General features: G+C 40.0%; 1 protein-coding gene across 2 annotated transcripts in view; it reads right to left on the reverse strand.

The window, feature by feature from the left end:
- Nucleotides 1–12,232, reverse strand: part of LOC120721739 (inactive ubiquitin carboxyl-terminal hydrolase 53-like) — a 31,026-nt gene extending 18,794 nt beyond the window's left edge. Inside the window, exons 1-4 of one of the 2 annotated variants that reach the window (XM_040012246.1) lie at nucleotides 11,741–12,232; nucleotides 2,901–3,570; nucleotides 2,113–2,205; nucleotides 1,778–1,912 (exon numbers count right to left, since the gene is read on the reverse strand). In XM_040012246.1, the coding sequence (XP_039868180.1) occupies nucleotides 1,778–1,912; nucleotides 2,113–2,205; nucleotides 2,901–3,044 (372 nt within the window). In that variant the 5' untranslated portion in view covers nucleotides 3,045–3,570; nucleotides 11,741–12,232. The remainder of the gene's footprint in view (nucleotides 1–1,777; nucleotides 1,913–2,112; nucleotides 2,206–2,900; nucleotides 3,571–11,740) is intronic. The other variant, XM_040012248.1, reaches the window with a different exon arrangement.
- Between the last annotated feature and the right edge of the window lie 1,520 nt (nucleotides 12,233–13,752).

Here is a 13,752-nt window from a genome sequence, read left to right on the forward strand (position 1 = left end):
TAGCCAACTCCTCACATAAATTCTCTGCCAGCACACTGCTGCCAATGCTTTAGAGAGAAAACGCTCAAGGGCAAAGATCTGCGCGGTATTAAGAAATGGTACGTCCACATGAGACAAAGAAAACTTTGGAATTTCAGTTTAACAATCCCTCTTCTGAAAAAGCAGGGACATGATTTAAAACGTAGATAAAAATCTGCAGATCATTTAAATGATGTAAAGCAGTCAAATGCAAAACATCAAACATTGTAACTATGAAAACATGAAAATATTTTGAATAAGATACCAACAGTTCAGATAGAGCATCATATCTTTTAACAACACCCTGTACATGTTTGGGAACTAAGGAGAGCAACTGCTATAGCAGATGAAAGCCAAGAAAAAAAGAAGAAAACCCAAGAAGGGGGTTTTGCATTTTGGCTTGACACTGGCTTTAAGCTTCTAAAGAGTTCAGGGCCTCCTTTGTCTTTCCGTTTCATAACGTACCAAATATTTTTAATGGGAACATGTTTGGCCTCAAGACAAGCCACTCTATTAACCAGACTCTTTTACCACTAGAAAAAGCACAAGTGGTGGTTTTTGTGCTGCTGAAATAAGTTAAAGAGACTCTGAGAAAGACGTCTGGATGGCAACATGTTACATTTCGTTAGTATGTGCACTGATGACCCCCGTGTGATCACAGATGCTGACTAACCCTGAACCACGTGCTGATAATAAGCCCAACAATCCTCCTTTTTAGTCCTCATAATGCATCCATAAAAATATTTTTAAATTAGAGAATTCCAATAAATTTCTCTAATTCTTTTAATTACTTACACAAAAGTGGACATACTCCTTTACATATCTACTTCTGTAAGTGTTTCTGGGATCCCCCCCCCTCAGCCAGCCAACTTTGTAGTTAGTTGAAATACAAAATAGCAGGTAGAACATCCCGTAATGGAATAGTTTGCCAACTACTTTTCAGACAACTGCCCATGTGCCATTTTTTCTTAACTATTCATATAGTTTATATGGTTTTCTACATAACACCTCATCATGTGGTAGGTTGATCTGTAACTTATAGGAGAAGCAAAGTGACAAAAATCACACTTGTACAGCCCAATGTGCACAAGTACACTCATCCCCCCCGTTGTATTCGCGAGAAGTTAGATTCCCTCTTTTGTTTATTCCATTTCTGTGTAATTGCACTTCCTAAATAGATAAACAACCGTTGCGTGGGGAGGGGAACAAAAAAAAAAAAAAAAATCAGGATACATCTGTGCCATTTTGGTGTGCAGTTTACAGGCACAAGATATCAACATTGTAAGAGAAAAAATTCACTAATCAAACGTGATTGACAAAGTAAAACTTTTTTTTAAACAAATTAAAAGCAGGGTAACAGGACCTTTCCTTTTTGGCTGGAGTCATAATAAAACTGGGACAAAAATAATTAGACTAGTTGAAAATATTTTTTTAAAGTGGTAAAAGAGCAGAAAAACTGAAAGCAATATGCTAGAACGATAAAGACCATATGAAAGTGATTCTTCAAAAGCTCATGTGCCATACTATGGCAGCAGATAAAAAAAGCGGTTCAAACACAACTCTGGTACTTATATAAGCTGTCATGATGATATTCAGCGCCAATGTGGCTGGGGTTGATGGGAGGGGAAGGGAGGGACAGAAGCTGTTTCAGTGACCTCGCCGAACAGTTTCATGGCAGTGCTTCGCTTCAGCTGTGCGGCAGGATAACACACAAACATACACGAATCCCTCCCGCCATAGTGTTGCCACAGGAACTTACAAAGCACTCTGCGGCATCATCCATGAAGCCCAGCTGGAAGCGCTGCTCGTCCTTAAAGGTCTCCGCCAAGGCGTGACGCAGGTTGTCAGAGGGCAGGGCTCGCTCCCGACTGTGCTGGAACTGGGTGAAAATACCCTGAAGAAGAGAGCAAGAACTTGTTTACACCCTGACAACGGCATATTGTGTTTACAGAAAGCATTTGTGTCACATTTACCGCTCAATGCACAGTCTGAATATGAGAGCAGACGCCCTACACATTCATGCTGACAAACAGGAGCTGCACGGTTACTTTAAAGTGTCAGCTCTTATTAAATAGGCTTATGATCGCATCTTACCTTTAATGCACAAAAAATGCACGACTCTCCCAGACAGAAGTGTCCAGGCAGCTGCCTCAAGCTGCGTCTGAAGATGTCCAGATGCCATAGTACCTACACAAGGGATAGAGCAGAAGCTCGTGAGGCTGCCCTTACACCATAAGATGTTGGGCATATCTCTTACTTACAAGATAAAGCAGTCAAGCAAACACATTCATATGCACTTCAAATATATAGATTTTCTGTACCAATCTGCCTATTTACAAAATAATCATTAAGAAAAGATTCACATTTTTCCCCCATTATGAAACTTAACATCTTTTTAGTTGCTCATAACATGCAGGCATGCTACAATAATAAACTCTCCAAGGTCATAACAACGAGGAGTGGGTGAGAGAACAACTCCCTCACAGAAACAAAGCCGAAAGTAATGATCATCTTCGACCAGCTCATCGGTTGTCTCACACACCCTCTGAGTAAGACCGTCCGATGCTGACCTCACTGCACGTTGGCTGATATAATGAACTAACTCACCAGCCAGTACCCCACAAGAAAAAAAACTAACCATCCAGAATGAATAAATAGCTGGGAAGCTCTGACAAATACAGACAGTGACTAAGCTTTGCAATTTCCAAATAAATGATGGTTATTTTTTCAAGAGGGTGGAACATGTTCCCAGAGGGGGGCTGCAATAAATAAAGTTATACAAGCAGCAAATAAATTGAAGAAGTTTGGAGGACCGGTTAGAAGCAGTGACTGCCATTTTTGTGCAGTTTTTACATAAAAATGTTCATGAGGTGTCAACAAACCTGCACAGCACTGTTGAGGAAACAGCTGTTCTGGCCAGGCTCGTTGAGCAGTCCTTTGGTGGGGGCCAGAGACAGCATGCTCCCCGGCTGGTAGGATTTCCCCAGATTGCCCCCTGGCTTCCTGAAGAACTTGACCCATGCCATTGGTTAGTAGGGTTGCCTTAGTACAGGTGAAATAGTCAGATGACACGGTGGGTGGATGCTTAGATCAGATCCCCGGAGCCCTGAAGAAGCAGCTGTCCAACAGTCTGAAGCTAAGTTATTCCACAAGCTGCAGCGGCTGCTCTGCTATACATGGGAGTCCAGTCTATGTCTGCAGCTCAAGGAGAAGGTCCTTATATCGTGCCAATTACTTAAAAATCTTCTGTATTAAAAATTGAAAAATAAACACACGTGCGCACAAACGCACACATACACACACAAAAAAAATTACAATCCAACTCTTCTTTTTGGCCGGCCTTTGTTAACCAGTGATCTGATATGATGCATTCTCAACACGAAGGGACGCATTTCAAACATCTTGTGCTGTTTGTGGTCAAAACTTCATAACAGCTTCAGAACAAATTGTTGACACCTATAAGAAAATCCTGCCACATGGTCCTGGCGACTCTTCCCTTGTTCCCGCTCAGAAGTTCACACGTCGAAAGGTTAGACAGCAAACACGACCGGGCTGTGTAAGAAAAAACAAAAAGAGAACTAGATTTAAAAACACGTTAACAGCTAATGTGGTTTGCTGCTTTTTATCCATTATGCCTTGCTGCTTTAACATACATTTAACACTACTGCACTGGATGAGTGATTCAAAACAATACCACAGGAAGTCACATGTGAAATTTCAGTCGTGTACCTCCAAATTGAGGTCAAACCTGACTGTTTATACATGTCAGGAAAGCTTATATATTAACTTTTACAGCCACCCTTTGCACTGGAGGCGTGTCAAACTAAAGATGGCACTAACTTAGGTTTCACATTAACATTCAGACAAATTTATTATTTCCTAAACAATACAGACAGAGAGCCAACACACACGTAGGAGTTACAGCTCACTAGGCTGCAGCCTGTACTTCATTTAAAAGGCAGAAAAATTAAGAATTATGAATTTTCAAATTTTCTACAGTATAGACAAAAAAAAGACACTTAAAAGAAAAAGAAAAAAGGGAGGGGCGATGGTGACAATTGTGCAAAGAGCTATCATCAGACAGGAAGCGAGCTTAGAGGAAACACTGGATTTTTTTTTCCCCCTCTAATACTGACGCAGAACATCCCTTCCCCAATATGTATCACTTTCACTGGAGGGGATTAACTCTTGTCAGTATCAGTTAATTGGTTAATGTTTCATCCAATTAATAATCCAACATCATATTAAACAGAAAAAAATAAGGGACCAGAATCCAAAGCAACAGATCAGTTTAATTTGCCATCTTGTTACTGGACTTTAATTAAGGTCCTCAATTTACACGGTAATTTGAAACCAGAAAACTACTTCCCTTTCTCTACTCAACATAATCGAACAATAGTTAAAAGACCCATCTGAATAAATTCTGCGTACTTCTCTACTTCTGACTTCTCACTATGGGATGCAGTGGTACCTCTGTTGAAATAGAAGCATACAAAGATTGGTGTTTGCAAATAATGCCACAATCACAACTTTCACTTTATAAATGCTAAAAATACATATGGGGAGAGAGGCCTGAAAAAGCAGTTCTAAAGACGTGGCTGTACATCAATCAGCACCGAGACACACGGTCTAAAACTGGAGGACTCTCCCGTAGAGCAGGCAGCCAGCAAAGCTCAAACTCAGCTCAACTTGCAATCCTGTTATTTTGGCAAAACAGCAGAAATTTCTACAAAGCTTACATTTTTGCTCATGTGTCAACAAAAAGAAAACCAGTGAATGGGTTTATGGGCTTTTCCACATGTCTGGGATAAATAGCATCATGATTGGAGGACCCAAAAACCTCTTTTTCAGTCTGAAGCATAGTGGAGGCACGGTGGACTTACGTTTCTATCTTAGGAAGGATATAAAGATTTTATTTATTTGATTTTGTATTTTTAAAGAGAGAGATAATGTTGATAACCTGACGCTTATGCATGTAAGAAGCTGGAGAAATATAAGAATATATAGTGTACTGGAAACACAAACAAGTAAATTTATAATTAAATGGTGGAAAAAGAAAGAAAACATGTTTTGGAATAACCATGTGAAAGGCCTTGATCAGGAGGACAAATGGTCTAAAATTCCTTCACATGGTTGTGTAAGTTTAGCAGCAGCAATATTAATAATCCGAGTCTGGTGCTACCAAAAGGTTCTATTAACTAGAACTACTTTACTTTTTTCAGCTTGCACTGCGAGTTATTAGTGTGTCCAATAAAGACACACACAAAAATTCGACTGTTTGCGTGGTAATTAGTTCAGTCATACCGTGCTTGTCTAGAATTATGACTTTAAACTAGACCAACTTTAATTAGCAACTCAGTTATCCTGATAAACTTTCATAATCTCTTTATTGCAACTGTGTGAACCTGAAGTGAAATAAATAGTTTGAAATGAATTTTAAACAACGTGGGCGGCTGTAACTCCAGAGGAGAGCTCAGTCTGAAACTGCTAGTCAGCTATTTGTGGCCTGACATTTCTAAAAACCCATATAATGCTGCTCCAAGTTTCTATTCCGTCCCATTTTTTTCCTTACTTTGTCTGGCCCCGTCACGCTTTTTATAAAATCAGCTACAAAGAAAGACTGCCCTGACCTATTTTTTTTTTTCCACCATGAGTTTAGCTGTAGTGAGCATTTTAACAAACAATTGAAGATGCAATAAACTGAGCTACACCAACAAAATCTGGAGGGAAAGTGCATCTTGGCCGGAACACATTCATCCAGCAAACCTCTTAAAAGTGTCTGTGTTTATGCTGAACAAGTCAGTGGGGGGTGTTAATATCAGTGAATGGCCAAAGAGGTCAGCATACAGTCAAAACCTTTCAGTTGTGATGTCTTTATTGGGATTTTCACAAGGTAGCATTTTAAATGGTAACAGGACATGTCCTTGTAACTTTACATATCTCACATTGTTCTCATTGTTCCAGTACCAAAAAGTACAAAGAAGCAACAATGTGCAACAGTGACTCATCCAATTTTAGTCCCCAAGACCCAAAAAATAGTCGCAAAGAATAAACCTCAAACATTTTGTTATTCAGAGTAAGAAGAAGAAAAAAAAAACTGCCCTACTTAGAACAAACAATGAAACTTCCCTCTTGTGACAGTCGCCAGAACCACTGAAAAGTTTCGGCTGAAACTTGCAGGACAACATTGCCATCGTAGTATTTTAGGAATCCTCGATGTATGATGACATTGCAACAACGCAGTTCGATGCAGAATCTAAGGTTGTAAGCTGCAGTTTTGTATTTTACAGTCATCTTCACATGCTCTGACTAAATGCACGAATGTCTCTGCCGTTGTACTTTGCAACTGGGCTCCTTGGCAACAGCATTCCAAAGCAATCACTTAAGCTCAGAGTTTCTTAAGAGCTGCTGTTTTCGGATTTGCTTCAGGGCTGGACTGGCAAATGGAAAACCCACCTTTGCCGATGACATCACAAGTCGGGACAAGTCTGTACAAGGACATCAAGTTTGTGATCATGTGATGAAATGGAAAAACAATTAAATTAATCACCTACACCTTAGACGACAGAGGCCGAGCACTCTACTAATCCATTATACATTTATTGATTCTGTTAATTAGGAACTGGTACATTTATTCCTGTTTTCAGGGAATAATACGCAAGCATCAAACGTATCCGGCTATCATCTCACCCATACCCATTTAGCAGAATGCAAAAACAATCCCAACCCTTGTCTACATTATTCAATGTCAAACTGATGTAACAGAGAAAGAAGCTGAAGCATGTGCTGTATTGAGACACTGCTGACAACAGCATGAGTAAATATGGCTCCGTCTTTCTGGTCCTATGAATGTTATTGCATTATATTGGTCCATTTGGAAAAAACTGTCAAGCTCAGTTATGTTAAACCATCATTTCTAGGAGCAAAACTGACAGCGAGTACACTTCAGTAATGTTGTGACGATTGTAAGATCAACATTTTGCTGTCTGGCTTAAGTTAAGCAGGCAGAATTTATAACCACCGCCTTTATTTAACAATAATTAATTAACATTACTGTTATTCTTTTTCTTTTGTTTGTTATGAGGGAATTAATGGATATAAAATAAAATAAAAGCAGGAAATCAGAAAACATCAGGTGACAGAGACCGCATAGTGTCGGCACTACAGGATACGTGCACATTTTTAGACAAGGGTTGGCTATGCTACAATCCTGAAAGGTTAAAGTAGCACATACTGTGCCTAATGTGTAAACACGGACCAAGAAGAGTGACAAGAAAGGAAAGAGAGAAGCACACTGCCTGCACAGATGACTCTGCTGACATTCTTGCTGTATTTCATCTTCTTCTGTTATGTGATTTTAATGATAAAATACCTATTTTAAAATTGAAAACAGATCCCCCACAATCAATTTCAACTAACAGCAGCCATATGAAATATGTGCTTTCTTGTTTACAGACCTAGGTGGAGGAAACGAATCTGGCCAGCGGCAAAATTGTCCATAAGCCAAGTTTACATCATTGAGTAGTAAGCCAAGACGGCTGTTGACACCCTTTGCTTTCAAGTCTAAGTGGAGAATTACACCATATTTCTCTTATTTTCCCTTTTCTGCTTCGATCCCAACAACATAGTCCACAAAACCGCCTGACTTCACTTTAAAACACAGTCGTGTTGACCTCCAGTTTCTGCCTTGTGAGCAAGTAGCTCCCTCGAGTTCTCTTTGAATTACCTCTCGTAATTAAAACAAAACATTGGTGATTAAAGATAACAAAAGGCTATGTTTAAAAATTAACCAGCAATTGCGCTCTCACACACATACACACAGGTGAAGCAGAGTTCAATCACATGCAGCAAAGTATCTTTGATAAGTGGAAACTAGGTCACACCTGTGGCCAAACGTAGTGCCAAAGTTCCACTGAGGTAAAGTACATGAAAGGGAAACATTAGTTTACACAGCAGCGCTTAAAACTGCAGAAAATAAATAATCAATCAGATCCTACTTTACACATGAAATATCCTTAAGTATATGTTTACATCTTATATTTAGGGATATCACCAGAACTGATATTTACAATACCTATTATACCAACATTTTTAAAACTCAAAAGGTACTTGCTTTTTACAATATTGTAGTTACCTAAAGCATGATAACTGAATAGGGTTGTCAATAAAAATGGATTACATACTCATTTGAAACAGTATTCATACGAGCAGTACTTTGCCTCCTCCAGCTGCCACACAGCCCCTCCCCTCACTAGCAGCTGAACACATGAACAGTAGTATCTTAAAACATCTCATCTGCTGACACTACAGTCTTTACAAAGAATTTGGTGAGGTCAGTAAAGCTCCTGTTTAAACAACATCGAAGTAATAAACACTTAGGAACAGATTATATAAATAATCGTTTTTAAAAATTGCTTTCTAATCTCGAGTTTAGTTATCCATGTGGTTATGCAACATCCTTGACTTACAGCCATTTAAAAGGAGAAATATTGCATTGGAAAACATTGTTACTAGATAAAATAGTTATCCATAAAAAACAACAGCAGCAATGACTTTCAATGTACTATGGAAAAGTTGTCAAAGATGCAGCATTGAGCCAAAAACAAGAGCCAAACAAAAGCAGTCGTTTCTTTTTTTCACCAAGGGGCACAACTGCAGGAAGTCCAGTCTTCCTTTATAAACAAAGACTGGCTCAGACTTGTCAAACAAGGACCAGGAATGACTCCCTTCTCCCCTTGTCATATGGAAAATGCTAAGGCTAGCACCTTCAAGCAGTCAGCCAAAGAGCATGTTGTGCAGTGGCAGCTTTGACGAGCCTGGAGGATCTGTAAAATGTGTCCAAATTTGGGGTGACGGAGTGGAGAGTCAGATGGTATAATTTATCAGTTAGTGATCAATTGATGGATACCCCCATTAACAATGATTCAACTGATCTCCTTAATATGGCAACGCCAGCAGCTGCTGATGAATCAATCTGTGGTAAATTGAGTCACACTATGTCACTGTTTTCAAGAAACAAAAATAGAAATGCATCATTGCAGCAACACAAAGAGAGAAGATTTCTGATGTATATATTGTTGGAACGGTCGACTTTCGCGTTCCCAGTAGCGAAAGTCTGTAATTCTCTCCACATCGGCTTTTTCAAAAGCCCAAATTACAGCTTTATTAATTAATAAGGCTGTAAGGATTAATTCTTAATTCACGTTCACAATTTACAATATGAACTGCCAGAGAGTACGATACAGCTTAACGTCTCTGAAACTCCTTCCTCTCAAATGCAGATCAATACATCTCCCTGTCAAGCTGGTGCATTATACACCTAGATGACAGCCGAGCGTGTTCCCTCCCGTTACTCCTCAGCTGTGACTCACTGTTGATGAATGGCTTTTTCCTTACTGGAGATCACGTAGAAAAAGCAAGTGCTGCACACGTGTTCTCGCTGCGTGTCATGCATTTTAATGGCATATGTTAAAGAGGAAACTCGTAAATATTCAACTTTCCCTTCAGAAAAATAACTTCAGGGCCACGCACACCGGCTCCTACTCTGCATCCTGTGACAGCCCTAACATACGTCATCTCTTTCCCACCTTCACAGACACTTTTCTAAATGTGCTTTAACCACACGTGAAAATCATTTCCGGCTGACAGCGAAATGAGATTTAAATTAAAGAATAGTGGAGCTAGATTAACATAGAAACACTAATGTTAGAAAGAAAAGGGGTGGATCCAAATGAAGTGAATAAAAATAGCTGAGCGAGGTAAAAGAGTGCAGTGGGTTTGTTGTTATAAAGTGCGGTTCGTAAAGGCTGCCAGGTGTAAAATCTATTTTAGCGTTAAGTTAACCATATCTGAATTTAGAGCCATTCCTTGGAACAGATTGACTTTTGACAAGTGGACAATTACTCCCATTTTCTGGGTCTGTTTTTAGACTTGAAAATGAACTTCTCCACTTTTGGTAAAGTCATACGAAGTTCCAAGTCTGACTCATATTGATAGAGTAAGGATGAATCACAATTCTTCCAAATAAACTACTCTTAAAGCAACATTTAAAATGTCCCTGAACTGAACGCATTCAACATTTCTTCCCTCAGTCGGTTTAATTAATTAGGCGTTAGAACTAGGAAACAGATTCATAAACAAGCAGCCAATGCATGTACAAGAACAAGCAATAACTTTGACCCTGTGTGTTTATTCTACAAAAAAAAATAAATAAATAAATAAATAAATCCCCCCCCCCCAAAAAAAAAAAACCCAGAAAAAAAACAGTTAAACTTCACTTGAAATTCCCTGCAGACTGCAGACATGGTTTAAGCATGGGTAACAATGCAGCGGTCATTTCCTGTGTGGGCTTCCTGCTCAAAGTCTCGCTGCGTTCCAACACACGGTCCCCGTGTTCAACCCTGTGAAACTGAACAGGTCACCCACACCGCGCTGAGTCACCCATTACTCCTTACTGCTTCCAACAGAGGAAAAGGAAGAACAAAAGCACAGAGCCAGGATCCAAAGCTGAATAGAATCTGACTGAAATATAACATCCGCCTTTCTGCTCTCACAATTGCTTCCTTAATGGCCCCTCATTTGACAACAGCTAGCCAAGAAACATCAAGCATGATCATGACCCTGCCCCCAATTTATCTTTTTTTTCCTGCAACTTTTTTTTTTTTATAATGCATAAAGAAATAAGTTTTAAAGCTAAACCTGAAGTGGCAGACCTCTGGGTTAGTAGCTTATCATCACACACCATCTTTCTAAAAAGCTGATGAAGACACAGCACATTAGTAAACAGTACTTCTCAAAAGCTCACGTTTTTCCAAGTACTCTTGCTCAATGTGCTTGCACACAAAGACGTGGCAGAAGGCCCAGCGTCAAAAACTGGTTCGTCGGCATGCCTTTATGTTTATTTCACCATCTTTGTCCTTAAGGAAATGTTCCACTTGCATCAATGTGAAGGCTGAGTGAGCAAGATGTCTAAAGGGTTGATGATCTCATCGCCTCATCATCACTGTGCTTAAGGGACTGGGCTCGTCGGCATGAGGGTCTTATCATGAGTTTAGAGGGGAAAAACCAGTCTACTGGTGCCACATAAGAGAAGTTCTGTTACAACAGATCTGACCCCCCCCCCCCCCCCCCCAAAAAACAAAAAACAAAACAACAACAACAAAAACCAGACTAGCAGCAATTTTTTCCTGTAGATATAAACAAAAGTGTACATGATTGCGCAACATGAAACCTTTCCACACGCAATAAAAAGTGATGAGACATCCTCTGATAGCACACTGTGTGACAGAAAAGCTGACATAACGCGCGTGTGTGTGTCACGAAATAAAGCATTCCAACACACTAAAAACGTCACGCCAGCTTCCGTGACCTTATGCTACATATGCTACATTTTATAATATTTAATGACCGATTCATAGCCTCACTCACAGCTCACTGTTCACAGTGAGACTATTTCAAGGCCCATAAATAATAATAATAATAAACTGAATAAAATAAACAGTCAAAAAATAAAAACGACAAATAAACTCTACTAAACTTCTAAACAATTTCCACACCTATATTTTTATAGCAAGTTATGCTAACTAAAGCTAGCCTAACTAACGCTAGGCCTACCTGGTTTCCGACTTACCTGAGTTCCAGGTAGAGCTTCCGCCCCCACGTACTGCCACAAACATAAACAAGGAAAGACAAGTACATTTGTCAAACTTCAGCTGACGCTTACCTGTGGCTGAATAATGACAACAAAAAGTGCCGCAATATCCTTTTTAGAGTTCGCTGAACAAGAGTTGGAAGTATTTCTTTTTCTTTTGGTTGAGTTTCGCCGAAAAGCCGAATGAGTCTCTGCTTACTATGTTATTCAAACGGAGAGACGCTGGGAACTAAAACACCGCCCAGACAAGCAAAGTGTTGCCTCGCGTCGCTTAAACTTCTCTCTCCCTCTCCGGCTTTTTCTCTGTTTTCTTCTCCTACGGCGAGTTTCCACTTCGGATACACACCAGCCCCGTCTGTCCACTCGCGGTACGCTCCGGCTGGAGGAGGCGTGCGTTTGTGCTGCAGTTCTCTGAAGCGCGGCGGTAGTGAGCAATGGTTCGCTCGGTCGACTTGGCCACCTGAAATACTGGATTAGAGATGTTTTCAGAGCGGAGATGTCAAACCCCGCCTCTTCAACACTGTATTTACTGCAGTCTGCCATGCTACTGTACACCGCTGCCACTGCTAGGGCGCGCGCGCACGCACGCTCCAATATTTGCAGAGCGCCAACTCTGCTGGCAAGCTCGTTAATGTTGCTTTATGGTGCTGGTGAGGAGGGGGGGCAGCTTACTGCTACAATGCGGAGTGCACTAGAAACAGCATCACATGCGCACTTGGACGATTCTTTATAATATTCCAAAAGTCAGTTAAAGTATATTTGAGTGCATAAAATTTTTTTTCACAATGTGTGCTTTACAGATTCCCATAAATCTGACAGAATATCCGCGTTCTTGCTTCTTCTTTTTTTTTGCTTTTTTTCCCCCCGCAGATCAAGTGTTGCAGCGTTTAAGGTTTGTTTACACCTGCATGGTTACACTAATACTGTGATGGCAATTCCTAACAGCGATGATTATGAACAACTGGGAGTGGAGGGAAGTCATGTAAGGCTGGTGTTACCCAAACACCATCTGCCTGATCCTGTTATATAAAGAAAGCAAATGAAAGGAGTGTACAATTAAGCCCCCCTCATCCCAACCTCTCTCTCTCTTTTTTTTTAAGTTAGACACTAGTGTTTCATCCCTGACGTGTTTCATGGCTCAAGCTCACCATATTTTTTTTTATTTAGAATAATTACATTAATTTAAACAAGCAGCTTGGATTTCGTTGACATTTACTCAGTTAATACCCTCTAAACCAAGGCCAGGCATCTTGTTATCCTTTTTCTACATGACAACTACATCACACTGTATATGGTTGAGATAAATTTATCCAACCTGACTGATTATGCATGTGAGCATGCTGGTTTTTGGTAATGGATTTGTCTGATGCAAATCCATTTGTCTGATGCATCAATACAAATACCAACGCTAGTATTGGTATTGGATCATGACGCACTGCTCTCCCATACATAAACTGCCTTTAAAGGTCACTGGTGGCAGTATTGGCCCTGTATTTACTCTGTATCCAATCGATACTAAAATTTGCAGTATAGCACAGCACTATTTCCAATATCTCTCTAACACGAAAATGTGCCTGCACTGCACCACCTGCATTTAAACTCATAAATCCTGTGTAAGTGATTAATTAGAAAGACTAATAATCAAACGTAAGATAAGTCCATATATTTTTAGAGAGCTATAAAGACAGAAAAAAACTCTGCTTTTAAAAACACTCGTTAAGTCACTCGTTAAGGCTGAGGAAACTCTGCGCAATGATGGAGTGTGCGCTGAGGGGACACAATGTATCAGAGTGGTCCAGCCTTTCCCCAGGAAGTACTTGAAAAGGCCCATTGAGGAGACAGTGCTATTTCCCTGCGCACACATTTCCTAGAGGGACATATAATGCTTCCTCTTGAAATCTAAAAAAGCTCCGGAGTGCAGTAATAATATTCGTGAGTGATGTGAGCCTTTAAGATCTTGGTGTAAAAGTATTTAACTTACCTCTAGGCTTATACTTGCTTTATTTTATGGAAATACACATTTTAATAAAACATATTCTACTTCTATTGAATGGGATGCAGTTAAGCCATGCACACTGGGGTGA

The sequence above is a fragment of the Simochromis diagramma genome, unplaced genomic scaffold, assembly GCF_900408965.1.
Source record: "Simochromis diagramma unplaced genomic scaffold, fSimDia1.1 OVJJ01000604.1, whole genome shotgun sequence".
NCBI classification, from domain to species: Eukaryota; Metazoa; Chordata; class Actinopteri; order Cichliformes; family Cichlidae; genus Simochromis; species Simochromis diagramma.